Source organism: Poeciliopsis prolifica, unplaced genomic scaffold (assembly GCF_027474105.1).
Source record: "Poeciliopsis prolifica strain line A6 unplaced genomic scaffold, Auburn_PproV2 SCAFFOLD037, whole genome shotgun sequence".
Classification (NCBI taxonomy): domain Eukaryota; kingdom Metazoa; phylum Chordata; class Actinopteri; order Cyprinodontiformes; family Poeciliidae; genus Poeciliopsis; species Poeciliopsis prolifica.
In genome coordinates, this window is record NW_026562412.1 from 2,770,239 (window position 1) to 2,793,424 (window position 23,186).

Sequence of the window (23,186 nt, forward strand, 5' to 3'; positions counted from 1 at the left end):
CCTCCTAGCAGCACAATAAAATCTGGCATTTCCCTCCTGTATTGTTGTTCAAGCCTCCCTGGGAGAGCCGGCGCTGCTGCTGAAACGACCGCAGGCTGTCGCCGTTTGCATGAAGGTGAAGACAACAGCTGGGAGGAGGAGCGCTGACATTTGCTGCAGGCGGGTGATCTCACCTTGTCTCTGAGCTCTCTGGTGACGCTGTTGTAATGCGGCGCTGCGGGGTTGCTAAGCATTTCGCTGTATGTCGGGTCAGACACAGTGATGCTGAACTCAACAATGTATTCCTCATAGTTCTCCTGAATCAGGTCTTTAGCCTGGGGAGAGAAAGGATACAAACAGTTTAGGTATTTGTGGGAAACTGGCGGTGGATTCTGATGGTGGGTTTACCTCGTCTGTTTCTGCCGGGAGCAGGATGGGAGGAGGAGTCCAAGAGCCTGAAATGAAAGATTTTTACAGAAAAACTTTGACTAAACTCCACCGATTTACAGAATATGGTTTAGTGAACGAATGCAGGACTTACATTCACTGCTTGGCTCTTTAGCTGCAACAAACCTACAAAAAAATATAGTTTTTTTTAACTGTGATGTTTTATTTAGATGTTTTCTGAATATGTAACAATATGTACAGAATGGCACAGGGAGAAAAAAAATTACACATGTGTACAAACATACATGCATACATTACACATAATAACTTTTAAAACATTCTTTAACTTTATGTTGAGTCCCAATAAATCTGAATCATTTGTGATATACAAAATCTCCTGCTACTTCATTTAATTTGCAGTGAAGATAAAAACTCATCCTTGATACTTTAATATAAGACACATTTAGGTAAAAAAATTGACATAGTTCTACTTATCTAATATAATATTCAGAGGTTGATGGCCCTACCCTTCACTTTCAGCCTCTTCTACTCTCTGAAATGAAAAAATATGAAAGTTTCATTTTAATGTTGAAGATGAACCAGTTGTGATGAAACTGAGTTTCATGGCGCTGCTGTGAGTCTGCTGCTCACTCTGGCCACCAGGTCCAGATGCTCCTGAGAGCTGCTGAAGTTCTGGGCCAGGTCGTCCATGCAAAGGTTCTGGTGCTGGCAGGTGGACACCCAGGTCCGGTACTCCTCCGGGGCCGGGACTCTGTCCAAGAAGACCCGGAACGCTTCCCAGATTGCTTCCTGACAAACTGGCAACAAAATCCTTGGTTTAAAACAAAGAATCCTCAAAAAGCACGACAGAACGAGGCTGAATCCGTTCACTGCAAAAATACAAAACCTACTTTTGATTCTACGTCAAATATTTTAGCACACTTCAAAGAAGAGAAAATTAACTCAAAAGTAACTTTTCAGCAAGATAAATATGCCAATAGTTCTTCAATATAGACAAGAAATTCTAGTTTCACTGGCAGATATTTTCACTTGAGACAGGAAAAATGTCTTGTTATAAAATTAAAAACTAGTAAATTTTATCAATATTCAACTTAAAACAACAGTATCATTCATCCACAAGACAATCACTTTGTATATTTGCAGTGCTGAAAAGGTTTTTGTTGTCCATGAAGGTTCTGGGTAACAAAGGGACAAATGTGGCAATTTAACAACTAAATAAAGCAATAAAAGTAAAATAATAGTATTAGGATAAGAAAAACTATAGAAAATAACACATTTTACCATATTGTAAGAGAAAAGATCTGCCAATGGAATTAGTACTGTTTTTATTAACTAAAAAATTATTGACTTAAAACAAACACCTATTTCTTGCTGAAAAGTTAATTGGAAATCAGTTTTGTCTTATTTTAAATTTTCTAAGATATTTGCACGAGAAACGTTACAGATACTTGGCAAGATTTAGTGTTTTTACCGTAAGGAAACTAAAGAGTAACTATTTAAATTACTTAAGTGCAAATGCTCCAGAATAAATCAGAATATGATGCACAGCGTTCCAAATTATTATGAAAGTGATATTTTCTCAGATTTTCTTAAATGGTCATTGCAAATGATGGTCGGTATAATTTTCAAGTCGTGAATTATTACAGTGTAAAACAGATTATACTGAACAAATCTCCCCATGAGAACATGTTGAAAACTCAAAATGCACTGTTCCAAATTATTATTTCCCTCATTTCCATAAAGGCGAACTGTATATTTCCAGCTTGCTGACGATATTTGAGTAAATATTAACATGTTTGGAGCAGAGGACCAGAAAAGCAGCCGCATTGTCCAACTCCCCACCGCCTGTGGGAAATGTTTTCTGCCTCACACCCATTAGAAACGATGCTATTACCTCTAATAGAACAATTTAATCTGTGTCACGTTGAAATGGCACGCTGCAGCAGCTGCTGGGATGACTTTGATAACAAGCCATTTGCAACCGTCGCATCCCCGTTTAATTCCCCTAAAACAGCCACAACGCATGTTGGAGGATGTTTTTTGTTTCGTAAATAATCCAAGTGCCTCTGTTGAATTTCATCCTCAGCATCTTGATGTTGAAAAGCTCTGAGTTGGCGGTGACATCATCAAAATGCTTTATGATGTGTTTTCTTGATTTTATATGAAAACCTCTTTAACAATCAGAGTGGCTCTACCTCTGAGCTTGTAGTAGGCCCGGTGGCTGCCGATGACGGTTTTCATCGTCTCCTGGGGACACACTTTGACGCCTGTGGTGTGGACGGCGGACCTCTTCACCCGCTGTCCGTCCTGCTCGGATCGGACGTTGGCCGCATGCCTCATGGGTCGGGAAGCTTCCAGAAAGTGCCGGTACTTCACGTCTCTGAGCCCGGAAAAGTTTATGTCATCCAGTTCTGCAGGAGGAGAGACAAAAGAGGAGGCAGGAATGTTTCAACTGAACTGGATAATTACAGCAAACAGCGGTTATTTTGTCATGTTTATGTCAGTTATTGGAGGATAATTGGTGGAATTACAAAATAAAGTCTTTCTGGGAACATTTTTGGTATTATTTTATGTACTTGTTGTGATCTTTTGACCTTCCACACTGGTTCCTTATAACTTTAGCCAAAAATTAAGCAGAATCAATTAGCATTATTTTATAACAAAGGCAGTTTTTTGCATTGAATTTCCAAAAAGAATGACACAAAAAGTACCAGGAACTTGTTTTCAGATCTGTTTTTCTTCTCATTTCTTTGAAGCCAATCAACAATCATCTTTAATTTTAATCCTGAAAAGAGAAATAAAATGCTTTAGTAGTCTCAAAAGTCATCTTGTTTCAAAGAGTCATGTGTTATTTGCAACTCTTATTTGGTTCACTGCAAAAACACAAAATGTTATTTATGGTTTAGTTTCTATTGCAAATATCTTCATTCACTTGAAACAGGTCAAAACTAACTTACAAGTAGCTTCTCACTAATATATAGGAGCTTATATTCAGTCAATAATTCCTTAATATTAATGAAAAGCACTAATGCCACTGGCATATTATTTCACTTAAAATAATCCTTATTTACGTCGGCACAGGTCTAAAAATCAACCGCTGCCTGCAGCCATCCAACCTTCAAAAACTCTTTGAAGAATCTGAATTAATGAGCTACATTTAGTTTCCCTTTTGGATAAATAAAGTATGTTTGAATTTTGATTTTTGCAGTGAGAGACAAACTGGACCACCAGGAAATCGACCAGAAAACGATGAAACTATTCCAGACCTCAGGTCTTCTGGTCTGCATCACCAGAACCAGAACCAAACATGGAGAAACGGCATTCCGCTTCTAATCTGGAACAAACTTCCAGAAAACAGCAAAAATGCTGGAACACTGAGTTCCTCCGGAGCTCCTGGCTGTTTTTCAGACAGACTTATCCCAACATCTCCTTACGGCCAAATCTTTCGGTAACATGTTGCCGAGTTGCACCACGATTAAACACAAACCTTAATGCTGCTTTTGCCTCTTCGTCTTTCCGTCGAGTTGGGGGAAAAAAAAGTTTATTTATGACAGTAAACTAATTAAGTTGAAACTAAAAGTTTAAATAACAGGAGTGAGTATTAAAACATTAACCTTTGGCCCTCAGCGTCAGCCAGAGCTCACTTTCTGTCAGGAGTATTTAATTTGCTCCGGAGTTAATCCAACAAAGTGACTTATGACGTTTGCTGAGCAGAGCGACTCTCTGCTGCTTCCTCTGCGAATGTGTTTTAGCAGCATTTTAACATTTGCAATGAAACATTTGCTGGTTTATTTTTGGACTAAATGCCACACAGAAATCCTCTGTGTGTTTGATTTCAGGTGCAAACTCATATAAAAACTTTTACTTATGGAAAGTTTGGAGTTGGTGGTTTTTGGTTGGAAGAAGTTATGAAAAAGTGCAAAAAATAAATAAAAGAAAAAATTTAACATTTGTCTTGAGGTGAAAGAACAGTTACTTCTGGGCTCTTTTGGCATTTTTGACAAAATACTGCAGCAAAAATATTTTTAATGCTATTTTTCCATTTTTAGACAATTACATTTTGTGCCTTTCTGTGGTTTTCTTTTTTTTAATACCATTTGATTTTTTTGTCGTCTGACTTTTGTTTTACGTCCCATCAGTGTTTTAAAATGTGCTTTACATAATTATAAGACATGTTACAACCAAAGTAATGCAAATAAACAAAGAAACCAGCAAACCTGACAGAGAGAAAAACACCAAAGACATGATGAATAAAAGGTGCAGAAACATAACAAAAGTCAAAATAAACCAATTATTGTTTATTTATGTTTATTTCATATCTTGTAACGCGTGAAATAATCTCAGTGGAACTAGTACTTCTTCTCAGTATTCAATTATTTACCTAAAGCAATCTCCAGTATCTTGCTGAAAAGTTACTAGTAAGAGAGTTTCTCCATATTTCTGAGTATTTGCACTAATAACTCTGATTTCTAGAGAAGCAGAGGAAGAAGGGAAAATGAAAGCAGCGTCTCAAATCAAGAGCTGATTGTCAGAGAGATGCTTCATATCAAGCAGCCTGAGTTACAGATTCAATTACCTAAAAACAAGAAAAGCTGTTTTGTTCACCTTTAGCATCTCTGCCAGAACTTCTGTTGTTCCACAGAGGAATTTGGCAGCGAAACAAAAGCCAGCGTGACGATCCTAAATGTGTGGGCCGACCGCCTCGGTGAATCATTTTAGAAGAAAGGCCTGATTGTGACGCCAGCTGGCAAATCTTCCCCGACTTCTTAAGACAATAAGCCAAAACACAGACAGGAGGTCACTGCACCCAAACAACAAACTACCATCGCTCCTGGATTAGGACACCGAGAGGCAAACCACAGGAATAAGTGACTGCAGATAATATAATTACAGCTGTCATGGCAGATTAAGATACTGGATTTCAAAAAACATTTCCTCTTTTAAGTCTAGTAAAAACTTAATACACTTAAAATAAGACAAAACTAACAAAACTGACTTTTCAGCAACATGCAGGATCTTGTTTGAAACAATGATTCCTAATAATGAAAAAGTTCTAGTTCCATTTGCAGATTATTTTGAAAAGAATCTGCCCATAAAATCTGACTTTTTCTGCAGTTTCAAGTTATTACTGACTTAAAACAAACTCTACCATCTTGCTGGAAAGTTCTTTGTAAGTTAGTTTTGTCTTATTTTGACGCTGTTTAGTTTACAGTGACTGAAAACTAAACCAAAAATAGTTGGTAAGATTTTGTTTTTGCATCGTGTGACTGACAGAAAGACCAGAACAATTCATTTAAAACTATTCAATAAAGGTTACATACATTTTATATTTATGTTTATGCACAAAATAATTTTGTTAGGTTAGCTTAGCCGCCTGGTTTTTACTTAAATAAAAAATATAAAAGAATTATTCAAAGGCTGAGTGGCGTCGTCGAGTGATTTGCAGTAATCCAACAAATTAAAGGCGTTTTAAAATGAATATTGAATCAATTGAGAATCCCCTGCACCAGAAATAGTTTTACTGCACCCCTATTTTCTATCAAATGAAAAGCTGTTTAGTGGCGTAATGCAATCCACTGTCGCCGCGTGCTTGCTTGCTCAGAAGGAGGGATTGCTGAAGGTCTGTGAATCATGCAATCGGCTGAGCTTCCTCTGATGGAAAACGTTTTATATCAACCGTGATGAACTGAATTTAACTGCTTCAGGAGATACCAATAAAATTAACTGAATTAAATTAGATTTAGACTGAAGGCAATCTCTGTCTCTTCAATTAAATTGTGTTCAGGCGGAGTATTTCTGGAGTTCATCATATCAGCCTTTTCTCTAAGCTAATAAAAATGAATTATTTTCGGGTGCATCGCCGCTCAACCCTCCTGAACCAGCTTTCACTTTTAACTTTTCAGCAATACAAGAAGGATTTTATCCATAGTTTTTATTTATGTTTTAGCAATTTTTCTGAGTTTGTACATAATTTTAATCTTTCACATTCTGTAAAATCCTTAAACATGAGGATTTTATTTTTTATGAGCTCTGTGAGGAATTCTTACATTCTGTAAAATTAAAATCCTCACATATTACTGGATGTAATATGTAAAATATACATATATTTTATTTGTGTTAAACATTTATTTTGTTTTACTCTTCCTCTGTTGTATGTGAGGAAAGAATATTTTGATTCCTTAACTTTTACTTTACTGTAAAAAAAAAAAAAAAAACTTTTTCAACAATTTGTCCTAATTAAACCCAAACACTGAAACAAAATCACAGGAGTTTTGCTAGATATCCGTTTTAAAGACAAAACTTCAGGTCAAACAAAAAATAAATAAATAAATTTTTTACAATTTAATATTGTTGCATTGGCTGCAGTCTGCTCTGTAGATTCATAGAAAATTAATATTTATTGATTTGCTGCAGATGTATTTTACAAAATCTGCGCCTCCTTTTTACCTCCCTCTGGTTTCTCCTGCAGTTCTCCAACCAGCCCAAGAGCTAAAATAAAAAAATATCCCCGTGTTTTTGGTAAGAAGTTAATGTTTTTTGGTACGTGGAAAATGAGTCGTTCCAAAAACCTGTGGAACGTAACACATCAAGGCAGCGACCGCTGTCCCTCACCTAGCAACCCACGCAGAACTCCAGCATGTTTGGTCAGCTGGTCTTAAAACTGTAAAACCAGTGGTAAAATGTTTACTTACGATCCAGAAACCACTTGCTGCATTCTTGTTGGTTGTGCAGGAGGCCCTACTTCTGCTTTTCAAAGATGTATGGTTGTATAATTACAAAAATGTAAAGTGACAAGAGGCCCAAAGACAACTTATTCTGAAAGGAGCTCAAACCAGGCAGAACTGTGCAAACTAAAGTTTCATTGTCCAAGAATGATTTTCTGCAAAAAAATGTAGCGAACATGTTTTATGAAATCCATAGAGGCATCCTAACCTGTTCCAGGAAGCATAGAAGGTCACCTTAAAGACAATTTCCACCTGCTTAGAGTCGGTCGGCTGAGTCCCTTCAACAAATCATTTTTCACAAAGCACCAGGACTCCTGCTGGTCTCCCTGAGCAGGCGGCTGTCGCACACATGCAGCGGCAGGAGGAGGGACCGTTAGCGACTGGACAGTATCGCCTGAAAAAGGCCCCACTGGAGAATTACGAGCCAGAAAAGATTAGCGTCCTGCAACAGTGAGGACAAAATGGCTTTTGTTTGCTTTCGGATAATGAGCTCACCCCGGGGCACATCGTACCGAGCGAGACAAACGGAAAACATTTTGCTCTGCTGAAACTCTCCATCCTGGTGAACAACTCTCAGATGTCGGGCTGATTGACGGAAAACGTTCATGACCTTAAAAACTGATTGCGAGCTGTTTGACATTTGCTTCACAGCCAAAAATCTAATATCTCCCTAAGATGGAGCTGACATTTTGGACTTGTGATGTTTACCTGCTACTTTATTGACACAAACACGCCTGAATTGGGCTGTCATTCAACCGCATGCGGAAAGAATCCACTGCAAAAAACACTGAATCTTACCAACTATTTCTCTCCAGTTTCTTGTTCAAATACTTTAGTTTTCACTTTTTAAGTGCAAAAACTTGAAAGTAACCTTTCAGCAAGATATAGAAATTAGTTTTCAGTCAATATTTACTTTGTATTGATAAAAAAAATTTTTTACTCGTTTTACTGTTTGTAGAAGATGGAGAAAATGTCTCAATAAAGTGAAAACTTTTTTTTTATCAATATTAAGGATTTATTGACCACATACAAGCTCCTGTATGTAGCAGAAAAGTTACTTGTCAGTAAGTTTTATCTTATTTGAAGTGTATTAAGAGATTTGCAGTTGAAATTACACTAAAAATGACTTTGTAAGATGTGGTTTTGCAGTGTGGGAAAGGTTTATGTTGAGTTTGACAATTCTGGATAATTAAGAGTCAAATGTGACTCAGTTAAGTAAATTAAGCATTAATAGTAAAAATGATTAAAACGCTGCAAAAGCCTCTCAAGACAAGTTAAAAATATAGAAACAAGACATTTTTCCCATACCTGAAATAATCTGCCAGTTGAACAAGAACATTTTCATCAATATTAAGGAATTATTGACTTCAACTATTAACTAATGAGTAGCTCGTTGCTGAAGTTACTTGTAAGTTAGTTTTGTCTTATTTTAAGTTCAGTAAGATATTAGAGTAAGAAACTAGAGAAAAATACTTTGTGTTTTTGCAGTGCCAGAGTTTCTGTCTTTCTCCTTACCTTTGATTCGACTCGCCTGAAGGGTAAACAGACACAAGGTGAGAAATACTCCTGACTTTAAAAGCATGATGGGCTGAATTATGTCTCTATCACTTCCAAAGTGCTCATGTGTGAAGAAAAGGTGTCACACAACAGAAGAATCCAGAATCTCTAGATGCCAAGTCCATCAGGAGGCGGCGGCGTTTCCCATCAGGCAGCTGCTGGTCCGGCTGCAGAACTGGCTGCATGGAGGAGCATGAGGGAGTGAGGGAGGAGGAAGGGGAGTTCGGCTACGAAGAGAAGTTTGGGTCTGGGGTTTCCTTCTGCTGCCCGGGTGCCAACAGTGACGAGGTTGAAAAAGCAGGCTGTGTTTTCGGTCTAATCTCTTTACCTTCTTGTTGCCGCTCGTAATCCCTGCTGGGCCACGTGGCTCATCCTGTTAGTTACCCTCTGGACCCTCCTCTGTCCTTTCAACAAACTTGGTGTTTTCACACAGAAGCAGAAGCTTAATTACAACTTCAGAGTCATTTTATAAATCCGTAATGTTTTCTTCAGCTTTTTTCAATAAAATGCTGCATGGATTTGAACAGGTGAGTCAAATCCATGCAGCATTACCTGGTACGATTTTATGTTTTTGCAGTGCAGACGAACCGTAAATGGAAGGACGTTTAAAAACTCCCCTGTGTCCTTTATGGTGGAGCCCAACTGTTCCAGTAAACCTGACCAGTTTATGACCTCAATCCTCCAGGATTACAGACGGAGTCACACATCACGTCTCCACTGAGCTTTAAATCAGCAGTTTGAAGGTTAAGATTAGGAATAAATTTAACAAATCAGTTCAAGATTAGTTTTAAATATTTGTGAAAATTAGCCTTCACAACTATGTGTTTCTTTTTGTTTGTCTATAAGTATAATTAGATTTTAATGTTACATTTTATAAACTGCTGACTCCATTGAAATGACCTAATATTCACTGTTAAACTGTAATAGTTGCTACCCTGTCTATCGTTGAAGATTTTGCAAAGAAAAATAAAACAAGAATTAGAAACATCTTGCAAAGAGATTTAAAAGTGTTATCTTTACCAAACTATTTCCTTCCAGACTCTGGAAAGCAGAGGACATGCAGGCGTCAGGTTGGCCGTCTAAAATTTGAGTCACGTTCGCCGTCAAACACCACTTACACGTCTTTGGGAATATCCACTCAGGGCTGATTATCGCTGTGATCTAACAGACCTTGAGCAGCAAAAGTGTCACTGTCAGTGTGCTAAGTGCCTTTTGCTCACATCATCCTGCAGCTTGGCACCAGCAGCAGAGGTTGCATAACCTATTATGCAGATCAGGGGCTGCACAAACAGGTTCAACACAGGCTGGATATCCTTTGGTCAGAGAGCATATTTAACCTCGACAACGTGCTGAGCTGAGTCATGAAGCTGGGTTTTAACTCTGTTAACAGAGGAGTTCTGAATCCTGCAAGGGATTTAAAGTGAGCTTTGTTTCCTAAAGATTTCCGGCTGTAAAGTAAAGAAAAGTGTAAACTATTGGCTAAGAGGCTCTTTGGAGCTTCTGCAATGGATCTTAATATTTGGGAAACAATTTATAAATATATATAGTTAGATATTTACAATATGCAAATTTTAGCTTTGTTTGTTTTTTGTTTGTTTCTTTTGCACAAAATTAATCTCACATTGAATTTCCACAACAGAAGGATACAAGTATCACAAACATTGTTTTTTCTTGTAAACTAAATGTTTCTTTGTTTTTTCTTTTGTCTTTTTTTTTTTTTTTTTTTTTTTGCATTTCCCAGAAACTTCAACATCCAATAGAAGAAAATGCATCAATCCTATTTTTGTAAATGTTTTATATTTTTCTTAGTTTTAACCTAAAGAACAGAAATAAAATGGTGGTTCTTTAAAATGACCAGAAATTTTCTAAATTATTATCGCATCATCGACAATTTTTCTCTGTTCTGCTTTTCCTCGCCTTCGTAGCAAATCCGTGATTTTTAAGTTGCTCGGTTGAATATTAATTTGAAACTTATTGAGTCTGTCGAGAGTTTTTATTTCAAAACAGAGACGCATAAAGTTTCTTTTACATCCAACTTTTATCTCCAACATTGAACTCTGATTTGACCGCTTCTCTTTACGGTTCTGTTTCAGCCGCCATCTTTGTTTCTATACATGGCTCTGCTTAAATGGCTGGCTGCGCCCTCTGCTGGATGGAGGCCAAACTACAACACTAAAAGATGATCTTACTGGACGTTTTATCAAATTTAAATAGTATAAAATTACATTATTTTATCAAATAAAATAAATTGTCGGATACTATTAACCAACAATTAGTATTAATTAACAGTAAGTCAATTAATTGATTGCATCCCTAATCAAAACCATTTTATAAAAATGAAAATCCTAAACGACAATGTCTGGCAATCTTTTTAGTCCTAAATTCAAGCACAGTTGTGGAGCTGGACAAATATGCAATACATAGCAATCTACTTGTGAATGGTTCAGAAAAAGAAATATAAGATGCAGGTTTTTCAAAGTCTGGGACAAGCCTGACTGAGATGCTTCACATGTTAAATTGATTTAAACAGAAAATCCTTCAGTGTAGCTGAATTAAAATAATTTTGCAAGGAAGAGTGGATGACATGTATTTAGATAATCTAAGAAAATGAAAACAAAAACACACGAAGCATAACACTAAGGAAATAAACATATGACACATAGCAACAGTGAATCTAATGAGGATGGATAACAAAAAGAAAACCAAGACAACACTAGAGGAACATGACAGAAAAAACATAAACTTAGAAAAATAAAATCAAAATAGGCTTAAGGACAAGCTATAAAACTCGACATAACTAAACCTAATGAGCAAGGAATAAAATAAATTAAACAAAACAGAAAGAGAGCAAACAGAAATAACCTAGATAAACTAGTCACCATAATAACCTCCCAGGAAGAAATAAAATTGCAAATAACATAAATAAGACAAAAACCACAATCCAAAAAATCCACATATCTAAAAATCAAAACTCATTTCCAGCAGAAACAAATTACTGATGGCAGCTGATCTGAAACATTTCAGTACAAAACACAACAATTATGTACTTTTTCACAGCACTGTAACCCTATTCCCATGTTTTCTAATTAAAAAGAATAAACAAATATTTAAATGTTCAGTTTTTGTAATTAAAAATGATTTACTGTATTTATAGTTTTTATGATGAAATTTGGCCAGAAGAATCATAAACCAACCCAAAAACAGATCTAGAAACATATCAATCAATTTACCAATTTATCCATTTATGGTTTGAATTATATTTCACCTTCTGCTTTTGTTGCTTATTTAACATTCTCAGGAACATCTGTGGTGTTTTTATGGGATTTGCTCCTGTTGATCCTTTGTCATCATGTTGACCCAGATCATGAAAACACCAACAGAGGGCAGCATGGTCAATGTTCCTGGTCAAACTTCACATCGTTACTGTTTGCTAGAAATAAAACGTTAAGTTCTGCATGTTTACATAAGTGAGCATTCAGAAATAATCATCTCATTGCCAAAGATATTATCTACAACAAAATACACTGGGAGCAGGAAAAATTTAGAATTTTGGAAAAATAAAGTGACTTTTTGATCAATACAATTTGTAACAAATCTGTGAGGGCTGTAAAATTTAGGGTTTCAACTAACAACTACTTTAGTGGTTGATTATTCTGATTGGATTAATCAGATTTTAAAAATGCAACAACCTCCAGATTTTTTAATTAAGCCTTCAGTAAAAGATGCAAATACAAAATTATTAAATTCCTTTTTTTAATAAAGAAAATGTATATTTTATTGCCTAAAATGCAACAACATAGGATTTCATTGAACCAGATGAAGCTACACTGCAAAAACTGAAAGTCTTACCAAGTATTCTTAGTCTAGTTTCCAGTGTAAATATCTTACAATAATTCCTTAATATGAATGAAAACTACTAGTTCCACTAGCAGATTATTTCACTCATGGGGAAAATGTCTAGTTATAAATTAAAAAACCTGCCAGTGGACCTAAAACTTTTCCATCAATATTAAGGAATTAGCCCCATATAGCTGTTGAAAATTTGCTTGTGAGTTAGTTTTTGTCTTATTTTAAATGTACTGAGATATTTGTAACCAAAAAGACTTGGAAATATTTTGTTTTTGCAGTGAAAGTATGATCCGTTCTGTTCCCAGGCGCGGTGCTGCGTGTTCACCCAGCAGGGTGCCTCCAGGACTCTGAGCTCAGGGAAAAATAAAAAGTCTGGAACAAGAAAAAACAGCTGAAACTCCTGTTTCTGGTCAAAAAGCAGCAGATTATCATGTTCTCTGCAGGCTTTTTTCATATCATCCCCTTGGAAAAGATGGATGCTCAGGAAAGTCAGCGAGGGAAGGACAGACATGGGAAAGGAAAGGGAAAGGAGCATGTTAAACAGACATGAAAGGAAGAAGTGAAGAAACAAACTTGGAAGAAAGATGGTGCATATGGTGGGGGAGCAAACAGGAGAAGGAGGTCAGGTCAACCGACGAACATCAGGGATGCTTTTCTGCCCCTGCTGGTAATCCTCACCTGTTTACAGCAGCATGATGGAGGCAGCATGAAAACCTCTGACACATTTAAACTGTGGCAACAGTGAAAAGAGGCATTCATGAGAACATGACTTAAATTTAGAAACTGATCTGCCAATCAATTTATGTAACACAGCAGCATAGATTTAACTAAGATTGCCATAAAATTGCCGATTTGTATTCCTGTTCCTACTGATTTTGGGTTTCCTTCTACATGAAGTAGGTCAGATTTTAAAGGTGACCTATTATGCTTCCTTGAATAAATAGAAATGTGGGGGAAACAAAACATGTTTACATATTTTTTGCAAAAAAAATTATTCTTAAATAATAAGATTTTCTGCTCAGTTCTGTCTATTTCCAGATGTTTTAGGGCGTCTTGTCACTTTCAATCCAAATAAGTTTCTCCTGGCCGACATTTACACTCGCACCTGAAAATGGTTGCAAACAGACGTGCAATTATTCTACAGCACATCTCTGAAAAGCAGAAGTAGAGCCTTCTGCACAATGAACAAGGACGCAGCCAGTGGTTTCTGGATGAAATGGCGGCCATTTTCCCTTATCAAACAAGCTTTTTCATAACATGAAGGGCTACATTTTTGATTAACATTAATAGCATTAATAAACTTTGATATGTCTATAGAACATTACAAAATAAAATCCCGTCAGCAACAAAACACTTTTCCAGCAGCCATTGCACAGCGCATGTAGCAATAAATCTACATTAAATCTTTGACAAATTGTGAAATAATATAAATTGCAACAATATTTTGTTTCATTTTTGGCATGGGTTGCTAGGCAACAGGCCAACCTTTGCTGGGGTTACTGGGTAAAAGTCTGATTACATTCCAAAAGTTTTTGAAACAGCTCATTTTCCATACACCAAAAAATATTCATTTATTGCCAAAATCCTGCTGGATGAGCGTTTTTAAGCTCGTGTGGAGAAACAAACAGTTTTTAGAAGCAGTTGAGACACAAATTGAAGTACAAAAACATTCAAAACAAAAATTTTAAAAACTGAAAATGAGCTGCTGAGGCTCTTCAAAGACCAGATTGCCCCTTTTTAGTTTAAAGAGACTCTGCTCTGCTGAATTTTAAATTCTGACCTTTATGCACCTTCTTCTTCATGGAAACATCCAGATACTAAAATGAAACCTGTCAATCATTTCAAATCCATCCTAGCATAGTAATTTTCCACAAAGAGAGCTCAGTTTTATGAAAATAGCCTCAGATTAAACTTAGCTTTTCTCTTTATAACCCGACCAAAGCTGAGACAAGCAGAGCGAAACCTCCACCTGCTAGATTAGAAAAGAACCAAATCAATTCAATCACAGGTCTGCAAGTGATTACATGGACAACATGCTAAAATCATGTCAAACCGATTACTTCTGAGACATTAAATGTGTTTAGTTGAAGAAACAACCAAAACAGGCCTTAAAATATTTGTTTTCACTATTCACTTCATCCTCAGATGGTTTGGCATCTGCTGAAAACTTGTCTGTGTCTTGAAATGAGAGGAAGGTGACCTGGATAAGCAGCTGAAAGTGGAAAGCAGCACGCTCAGTAAATAAACTCGTCTGCATCCTCCTCCTCCTCGCTCTGTGATGATGGCTATAATTTGGAGGTGGAGGGGGCGGACGTTGTTTGGTTCGGCTGGCGCCTCAATTTCTATAAAGGTTTAATGGAGCTGAGAGTCTAGGAACATTTCTGAAGCCTCCCTGCTTTGCTGTTTGATTCCCCAAAAGAAAAAGAGACAGATATTATCATTTGAGGACTTAAAAAGTGCTTTTATCAGATTCACTTTGGCTCTTTTTCTCTTTATTCAGCTGTTATCTCTCTCTAAAAGTTGCATTAATGTGAGAATAAAGTAAAGAGAGAATGAAGTTGTAATTATTTCTGAGTAAAGTCTGAATAATATCACAACAAATTGGAGAATGAAAACACAATAAGAGGATAAAGTTGTAAAAATAACAGTAAAGTTGTATTAACATGAGAATTAAATCTCATATAGTCGTTATTATACCAAGAATAAAGTAACAGAAAGAGAATAAAATTGTAATAATAGAAGAATACAGTCGCAATGAAATGACAATAACATTGTAATAACCCCTAACCCTAACCGTAACCCTAAGTCTCAATAATAAGAGAACAAAGTCATAATTTTACAAGAATGTAGTCATAACAATAACACAATAAAGTTGTATTAATTCAAGAATATGAAAATGAAGTTGGAATAAAATGAGAATAAATTCATAATATTATTAGAATAAAGTCGTAATAATTAAAGAATAAATTTGTAATAATATGAGAATAAAGTCGTAATAACATGAGAATAAAGTCGTAATAACATGAGAATAAAGTCATAATAACATGAGAAGAACTGGTCTCCTAACTCTGCTGCTGTTTTGCTTGTTTGCAATCTAAAACTTTTTATTTTTCAACCTAACAAAAAGCAACAAACTTCAAACAACAGGGTGAAACCTTCAGGACCCAATTCCTAAATAAAAAGCACAGATTGAGGTAATTAAGGCAATGAAAAGGTGAAGCTAATGGAGAACAACAATCGCTCCTGTTAATGTCTGCCTCCCAACAGACACATAAAGTTCAGTGGGCCTGACCTTTGAGCTCAAATGTCAGCAGAAAACAACAGTTTTTGTTCCCATCACACATCGGATTGTTAGTTTGTTTTGTGGTTCGCCTGTTTCCAGTCTGGACAGCTGCAGTTATGAGGCGCCGTTTGTAAAGTTACACAGCAAAATACCAACAGCAACACTTTTCTCTATTTAGTCTGTCAGAGAAACAAATGGGTGCTTTATTTTTAATGTCATATTTTCACCAAAAATTCATACATTTAGAAATATCAGACTTCCAAACTAAATATTTAATTCACAAGCTAAATGTTTAGGTTGCAAAGTAAATAATTAGCTTCTTAATGAAACATTTAAGTCTGAGATAACCATTTAGTTTCTGAATTAAATATTTAATTTGAAAACTACATACTTAGTTTCTAAATAAAATATTTAGCATTGAATTAAATATTTAAAATTCTTAGTTTGTTTGGTTATAAACAAAATATTTAGTATGTGAATTAAGTATTAATTGTGCAAGATAAATATTTAGTTCCTAACTAAAAGTCTGAACTAGTCTGTGAACTAAAATTTTAGTTTAGTTCACAAAATTTTAGTTTACAAACGAAATATTTAGTTCCCAACTAAATGTTTATATTTAATTTAGAATTAATAGTTAGTACATATTTAGTTTGTTTTTCTGAAATTCTGACATGTTTTGTTTATTTAGTTTGGAAGCTAAATATTTGGCTTTCAAATTAAAAATTTAACTAAATATTTAGTCTCAAAGTTAAATATATATTTTGGTGATTGGGGTGTAACTCTACCCCCCATGCTGTGACGCCATGTTGCTTCTTGAGGATCTAGAATAAATTTATTGCCTACAGAAAGTCAAAATAAATCCTGTTTCGAGTTTCCACAAGTCAAATAGGAAACAAACAAGTGGAAGAAGATTCTCTGCTCAGATGAAACCAAAATAGAACTAAATCATTGGCAGACTAACACTGCAAATAATGGGAATGCGCCACTTCCCCATGATGCATGATGATTCCCTGATATGGAAATGACAGCAGCAGCATGAAGACCTGCAGCTGCAGCAGCAGCAGAAGCCATTTCTACAAAATGTTATTCAGGAGGACAGAATCAAACAGCTTTTCAGATTTTCTGCCGTTGAATTATTTGAAAACATGTGTATCATTTTCTTTTTGCTTTTCAATCATAAATTCCCACTGAAACAGATTGAGGTTTGTGGTTTCAAGGTGAGCAAACGCAGAAAAAAATCCAATAACTCCTTTTGCAAGGCAAGTTATTGTTGTCCTGAGCCAGTTGTGGTTGAGAGTTCCTGTTGTTGAACGGAGCGGTGTATTATTAGACGTGTAGGTGAGCTGGAGGAGAAACTAATGCAAAGTGCTGTGAACCTTTAAACACTATATGGCCGCGGAGATGCTGTAAGAAAAGCAAATAACACACACAAGTGAAGGTTAGGCTTTAACACACTCAAGTGATAAAATGCAGGAAGCGCCTGAGCTGTCTGTGGCTATAAACGAGCCACTCACTATCTTCACCTTCACCAGTTTCCTACCAATAGCTTGTCACTAGAATCATATTAATTACGTAAACTTTAATCTATGAGGGCAGCTATAGGTTTGCAATGAAGATGCTGATAATCTGAAAGGTTGAGGATTGATTTAAAATGTACATTTCTGCCAGGAATCTATGAAGTTCGGTGCTGTTAGATAAAAGATTACTGAAAGTTATAATCAGATGTGGCGTTTCATTGTTTTGCAGCCGTTCTCTCCAATGCCGTTTAATAAATTGCTTGCTGCGTTTACTAACCACCAAGGTCAGCTGTGATCGCCCGGCCCCGGTTCGTCATTAAGAGCAGGTGGCCTCCATTTCTCAGGTGATGAATGTTTTAAACCTTCTCTAATCAGAAAGGAGGAAACAATAAAGCTGCTAACCAAACTACATGCAATAAATTCATATTTTACAGCTTCGTCATCAATGTGTTTGGCCTCGGTAAGCGTTGTCCTTCAGTCAAATGATCAAAATAAATAAACGAAGCAATATGATTACTGCACAATGCAACTGTTTGAATAATCAGATAATGTGCTCTGCAGCTGCTGCGTGTGAGTCATTCAGTAAATCACAAACCCTTTACTGAGCATAAAAAGTGATACGGTTTCCTCCAGGTGACTCATGCGCTGGAAAATTGTCCCACTTCTGCACGACTGAACAGCAAAGGTATCATTTCTGACAATACACATATCTACAAGTTCTCATTTTGTTTAACAAAATTGGATATTTTCCCCAAACACCTGATGTATGGAGTCCCATTCTGGCCGATTGAACTGTGGTGCTACAGATGGCTACACTGCAAAAGCTCAAAATCTGAACAAGTCATTTTTATAGAATACAAAACTAACTTTTCATGAAGATGTAAGATCTTCTTTCAGCCCTTAATATTGATGAAAAAGTGCTGGTTCTGTCAGAACATGAAAAAAAATTTAATTTCTTTTGTATCTTTAATACTAAAATTATTTTTGATCCGAAACATTTCAGTTTGACAAAAAAGCAAAAACAAAAGAAGCAAATACTTTTTAACATCAGTGTAAGAATTTGCAATAAAAATCTGTTAAAAATGTTAAAGTTGTACTCCGCCGCCATCTTTGACTGGAATTGATCAAGTTTAAACATTTGGAGAAGGTGCACTTTCATTTTTTGTTACATTTTCTGTACATTTAGTTACTTCTGCCCATTCAGTGAGGATGTTCTCTGTTCAGTCTCTGTATGTTGATCTCATCTTGACTTTGCTGCATTCTCAATCTGTTCTTTAAATAATAACTTGTTTTGTGTCATAAAAAACTGAACATTTTTCATCATTAATCTTGTTAAACACAACATCATGATGATTATTGCAGGACAATTTCAAATTCTGCATCTGCTGTTTGACTTTCCAGCCTTTCTGTCTGAGACTAGTTCTCTAAGGAAGAGCTTTGTCTTTCATGCATATTAAAATTCTCAAACAGAAGCCCATGGGGAGGGGTGTGTTTATGCATTTGCTGACATTATGAGGGCAGAAGAGCTTTTCCCACCATCATATCTCAGTGATATCTGACAGCTGCTGATCAAATAGAAGTGTGCTCCTCCCAGAGGGAGCCGAGCAGAGAAATTAGACGGACTGGAAGACGGTGGAGAAACCAAACAGTATGAAAATGAAATCTCCTGTTTTCATTCTTCATATTTTCCCAAAGCACTTAGAGCCACAAGACGTTGCTTCATATGATTTTGCCATCATTTTTATTATTCTGAGGGCAGTAATTTCCCATTTACAGACATTAAAAAGTTTTTTTCACTAATTTACACCACAATATTTAGTTTTTTAATGAAGAGAAACATTTTTTTCTATTGCACTTCCCTTCACACAGGTTCACACATGCTCAGTAAAACAGGGGATGTTTGTTCAGCAGAATTGAAGTCATCATGGCACTCAGCTTGGCAAATATCAGATGAAGTATTTTCTTTTTGTTTGACATCGATTTTATGTGAATGTTTTCCTGCTGCAGGGTGCAGCCTGCAGGCGTTTGGTTTGGTTATTATTCTCCGTTTTCTAACCACATGATCATTGAGTGGAGCAGAAAAGCAGGAGCAAAACAAACGCAAATGCTGGATTACTTTAACGTTGACATTTACAGGATGTTGTCAGGTTTAAAACCATCAACCAGTCTGAAAAAGATCAAACTGACCAGTTTTACCAGTGATTAGCACCAATCCAGAGTCAATATCTCAAATAAAATGATCATTCAGCAACAATCAACAGCATTGATGCTGAATGATTGACGCATTTATTGAGACACGGAGCATCATTAGAACATTTAATTAAAATAAATGTGTTTAATTGAGCCAAAAAACACAGAAAAGGTATCAATCAATCTGAAAAATACCAAAATCGACCAGTTTTCCCTTTTGGTTTATCTAATCAATGATCAATACGTGAAATAAAATGTTCATTCAACCCAATCAACAGCATTTACATGTATGCATCTTGTTGAGAATGATAAATAAAAAACATGAGAGTTCTCACTATTTTTTGAAGCACAATTTAAAAAACTAGATGATCACATGACCTAATGAATCCTGTTAGTGTGGAGGAACAGATTGATCGATGCGTCTGCTGACAGATCTTTGTTTGAACATTTAATCAAAATAAATGTTTCAGAAAAACGCAGAAAGTCACAGAATATTCCTGATCTGAATGATAATCAGAAGAAACTTCTCCCTTCTGATCCACACATGAAAATAGTGACTAATTTCTACACATAAAAGCAAATTTCAGTTTCAATTTCTTCTTTAAAATTTGCTCAAATTCATAATAGATCAAAATAGATTATCCTACATTTTATTATGCGCCTGTAAATTATAAGGATTTTATTTTTGCTCTTTAACATTCACATTTTATCTCCATTCCTCTTGTAACTAAACCTCATAAATAGCAAAGTTGCTCCTTTGCCATTTCGTCCCTTTTTTGGGTATGTGCTGCACATTTTCATCCACAAACCATAAAGTAATTATTTTATGTTGCACACATTTACTGTTTTGTGGAAATATGACAATATGACTCCAATAAAGGTAGCAGGAAGTTTCACAGGGGTCATAATGTGTCATTTTTTTCCAATCCCTTCCCTCATAATGAATCTGCTTGTTGCCATTTCCTCCTTTTCTTCTTCCATTTTATATTTATCAATAATCAGTTTCATATCCATGTTCCTAAACCACTGGGAATTAGTTTATTCTTGGCTATAGTTCATTATTTTAATTATTCAAAGTGATGAAAAGTTAGAAATGGCAAAATTTCATGTGTAAGTTAATCGCTTGTCAATTCTTCTCCATTCTACGGAAGAGAAACGTAAAATCTGACTTAAATCTCAGAATTTTGACAGTTTTGCTCAGAAGTCCAAAAGGCAAAATTCTGTTTTAAAAAATTCTAAATTCCACATAAAATTTTGAGGAAAAAAAGTGAGACTTTTCAGACTAAATCTAAATTCTGAGGTTAAAGTCAGAACTCTGAGATCAAGGTAAAAATTCTGTGTCAGAATTCTGAGAAAAATGTAAAAAAAAAATTGACACAAAGTCTAAATGTTTAGATTAAGATCAAATGTTTTAGATTGAACTAAGAATTATGAGATTAAGGTCCAAATTTGATCTAAATCCTGAAAAAAGTTAAACTTCTAAGAAAATAAGATTTCTCTTTATGGTGTCCCTGATCCTCTTTCTTGCTATTCCCAATATTTTAAATAAAATAAAATAGATCATGACCCCTCATGACCTCAAGTGACTTCCTGCTTGTAGGTATTTTCACTGTATTAATGCATTTCCAAACATTACACAGTAATAAACAATAAAAAAATAAATTCTGTACCAGAAAGAAAACAACTGAGGTCTGAAATGGCAAAATTGTGAAAAAAACAGCAAATAATCAAAATAAGTAGAACTGGATTGGCCCTACAGACTTTTATTGAATTACTTGAAGCTTTTTTGGATGATGTTTTATCTCCATGAATCATCAAAATATTGAATTACTCCGAAAAATAAAGGTGTCCGTCATGTCATGTCAGTTCAGGTACGAAACGGAAACAGCTGAGGACGAAATGGGAATAATTTTACATAAAACAAACATTTAGTTTGGAGGATGAGTTCAGGACCTGCAGCATCTGAAGCGCACCAGCTTTTGGAAAGCCTTCTTGAAGTCCTCGTTGGACATGGTGTAAATGATGGGGTTAATCAGAGAGTTCAGGTATCCCAGCCAGGTGAAGAAGTCGAACAGCTCGGGGTTCAAACATGTCTCACATGTGGCCACCAGCAGCGTGTAAATGAAAAACGGAAGCCAGCAGACGATGTACGCGCCGAGGATGATCCCCAGAGTCTTGGTCGCTTTTCTTTCCCTGGCCGCGGAGATGCGCTTTTTCTCCAAAAGCGCGTCGGACACCGTGACTTTCACCTGGTTCTCGCTGGTCGACGACCCGGTGTCGCTGGACGGAGTGTCGTGCCTCGCGTACTGCAGCGAAGTCGTGGACGCCACGGATCCGGGAGAGTTGGTGACCAGGTGCGCAGAGGTCAGTCTCTTCCCGACCTTTTTTGGAGACTGTTTCAGAATGCGCTTCCGGGCCTCCACGTAAATCCTCCCGTACAGCACGATGAGCAGCAGGGTGGGGATGTAAAACGCCCCGAAGGTGGAGTAGATGGTGTAAAAGATGTGGTCCGTGTTGACGCTGCAGCTGGTCAGCTCCTCCGCCTTCACTTGCCTCCAGAAGAGAGGCGGCAGGGAGATGGAGATGGCGATGACCCAGGCGGTGGCCACCATCCCGGCCGCGCGTCCCGGCGTGCGCTTTTTGGAATACTCCACCGCATCCGTGATGGCCCAGTACCTATCCAGCGCAATTACGCACAGATGCAGGATGGACGCGGTGCAGCAGGTGATGTCGGAGGAGAGCCAGATGTCGCAGACGATCTGGCCGAGCGTCCAGCTGTGGATGACCGTGTACAGGACGCAGATGGGCATCACCAGGATGGACACCAGGAGGTCGGTGACCGCCAGGGACGCGATCAGAAAGTTCGCCGGAGTTTGCAGCTTCTTCGATTGGGAAATGGTTGCGATGACGAAGGCGTTGGAGAGCGTGGTGGCGAGCGTGATGACCGACAGGACGGCCGCCAGAGAGACCTGATAGGCGAGGCTCTCCGCGCTCTCAGGTAGGAGAGAAACGAAGCTGTCATTGGAGGCGTTGACCGGCTGAGTCGGTTCCAGAAGCTCCATCACTTCTTCCACTTTTACTTCAGCCACTGATGCTGCCATCCGGTCAGAGGAACATAGAAACTCGTCTTCATTGTTTCTTTTTTATTCGTATTCGGCTGGAAAAATGTAGAACCAGAAGTCCATATATCTTTTCCATTATTATTAATTATTATTATTGCACACATATATCTATATATTAATCCACAAAGTAAATTTCTAACTGCGATGGCGCTGAAAGAGACAGAAAATGTTGGAGGATAAATATCGATCCGGATGTTTGAACATCTGGGAGGAAGTCGCAGTCGATCCGCATGAGGCCAGATGTTTCCCAGAGTTGTGGCTCCTTGGGCCCCTGGTGGCTGAATGGAGATCCGAGCTGACGACTCGTTTTATACTCTGACATCAAACAAGCGCAGTTGATCACAACCTTTTCTCTCTCTCTCTCTCTCTCTCTCTCTCTCTCTCTCTCTCTCTCTCTCTTTCTCTCTCTCTCTCTCTCTCTCTCTCTCTCTCTCTTTCTCTCTCTTTCTCTCTCTCTCTCTCTGTCTCTCTCTCTTTCTCTGAGGAGCAGCGTCTCCGCTGGGTCATAGCGCCCACATTCCATCTGGATGCAGATCACCAGCCAACAAAATAATTA

The 23,186-nt window shown here is 37.0% G+C and overlaps 2 protein-coding genes across 6 annotated transcripts in view; both read right to left on the bottom strand.

Moving 5' to 3' along the window:
* The window catches only part of impg1b (interphotoreceptor matrix proteoglycan 1b), a 28,049-nt gene extending 19,099 nt beyond the window's left edge, over positions 1-8,950 (bottom strand). For all 5 annotated transcript variants that reach the window (XR_008607559.1, XM_055053530.1, XM_055053531.1 and 2 more), the window contains exons 1-7: positions 8,628-8,950; positions 2,583-2,798; positions 1,018-1,184; positions 894-919; positions 521-552; positions 388-434; positions 174-314 (exon numbers count right to left, since the gene is read on the bottom strand). Coding sequence is in view for 4 of the 5 variants with exons in the window: in XM_055053530.1 (XP_054909505.1) it covers positions 174-314; positions 388-434; positions 521-552; positions 894-919; positions 1,018-1,184; positions 2,583-2,798; positions 8,628-8,694 (696 nt within the window). In the remaining variant the exon portion in view is untranslated. The remainder of the gene's footprint in view (positions 1-173; positions 315-387; positions 435-520; positions 553-893; positions 920-1,017; positions 1,185-2,582; positions 2,799-8,627) is intronic.
* An 11,928-nt stretch (positions 8,951-20,878) lies between these two features.
* On the bottom strand, positions 20,879-22,882 carry htr1b (5-hydroxytryptamine (serotonin) receptor 1B). Its single transcript, XM_055053434.1, has one exon. The coding sequence runs from the start codon at positions 22,607-22,609 to the stop codon at positions 21,455-21,457; it is 1,155 nt and encodes a 384-aa protein (XP_054909409.1). The 5' UTR covers positions 22,610-22,882; the 3' UTR covers positions 20,879-21,454.
* Positions 22,883-23,186: the final 304 nt, after the last annotated feature.

What these genes read in the sequence shown, in the direction of transcription:
- htr1b (XM_055053434.1), bottom strand. Translation starts at nt 22,609, where the DNA reads ATGGCAGCATCAGTGGCTGAAGTAAAAGTGGAAGAAGTGATGGAGCTT.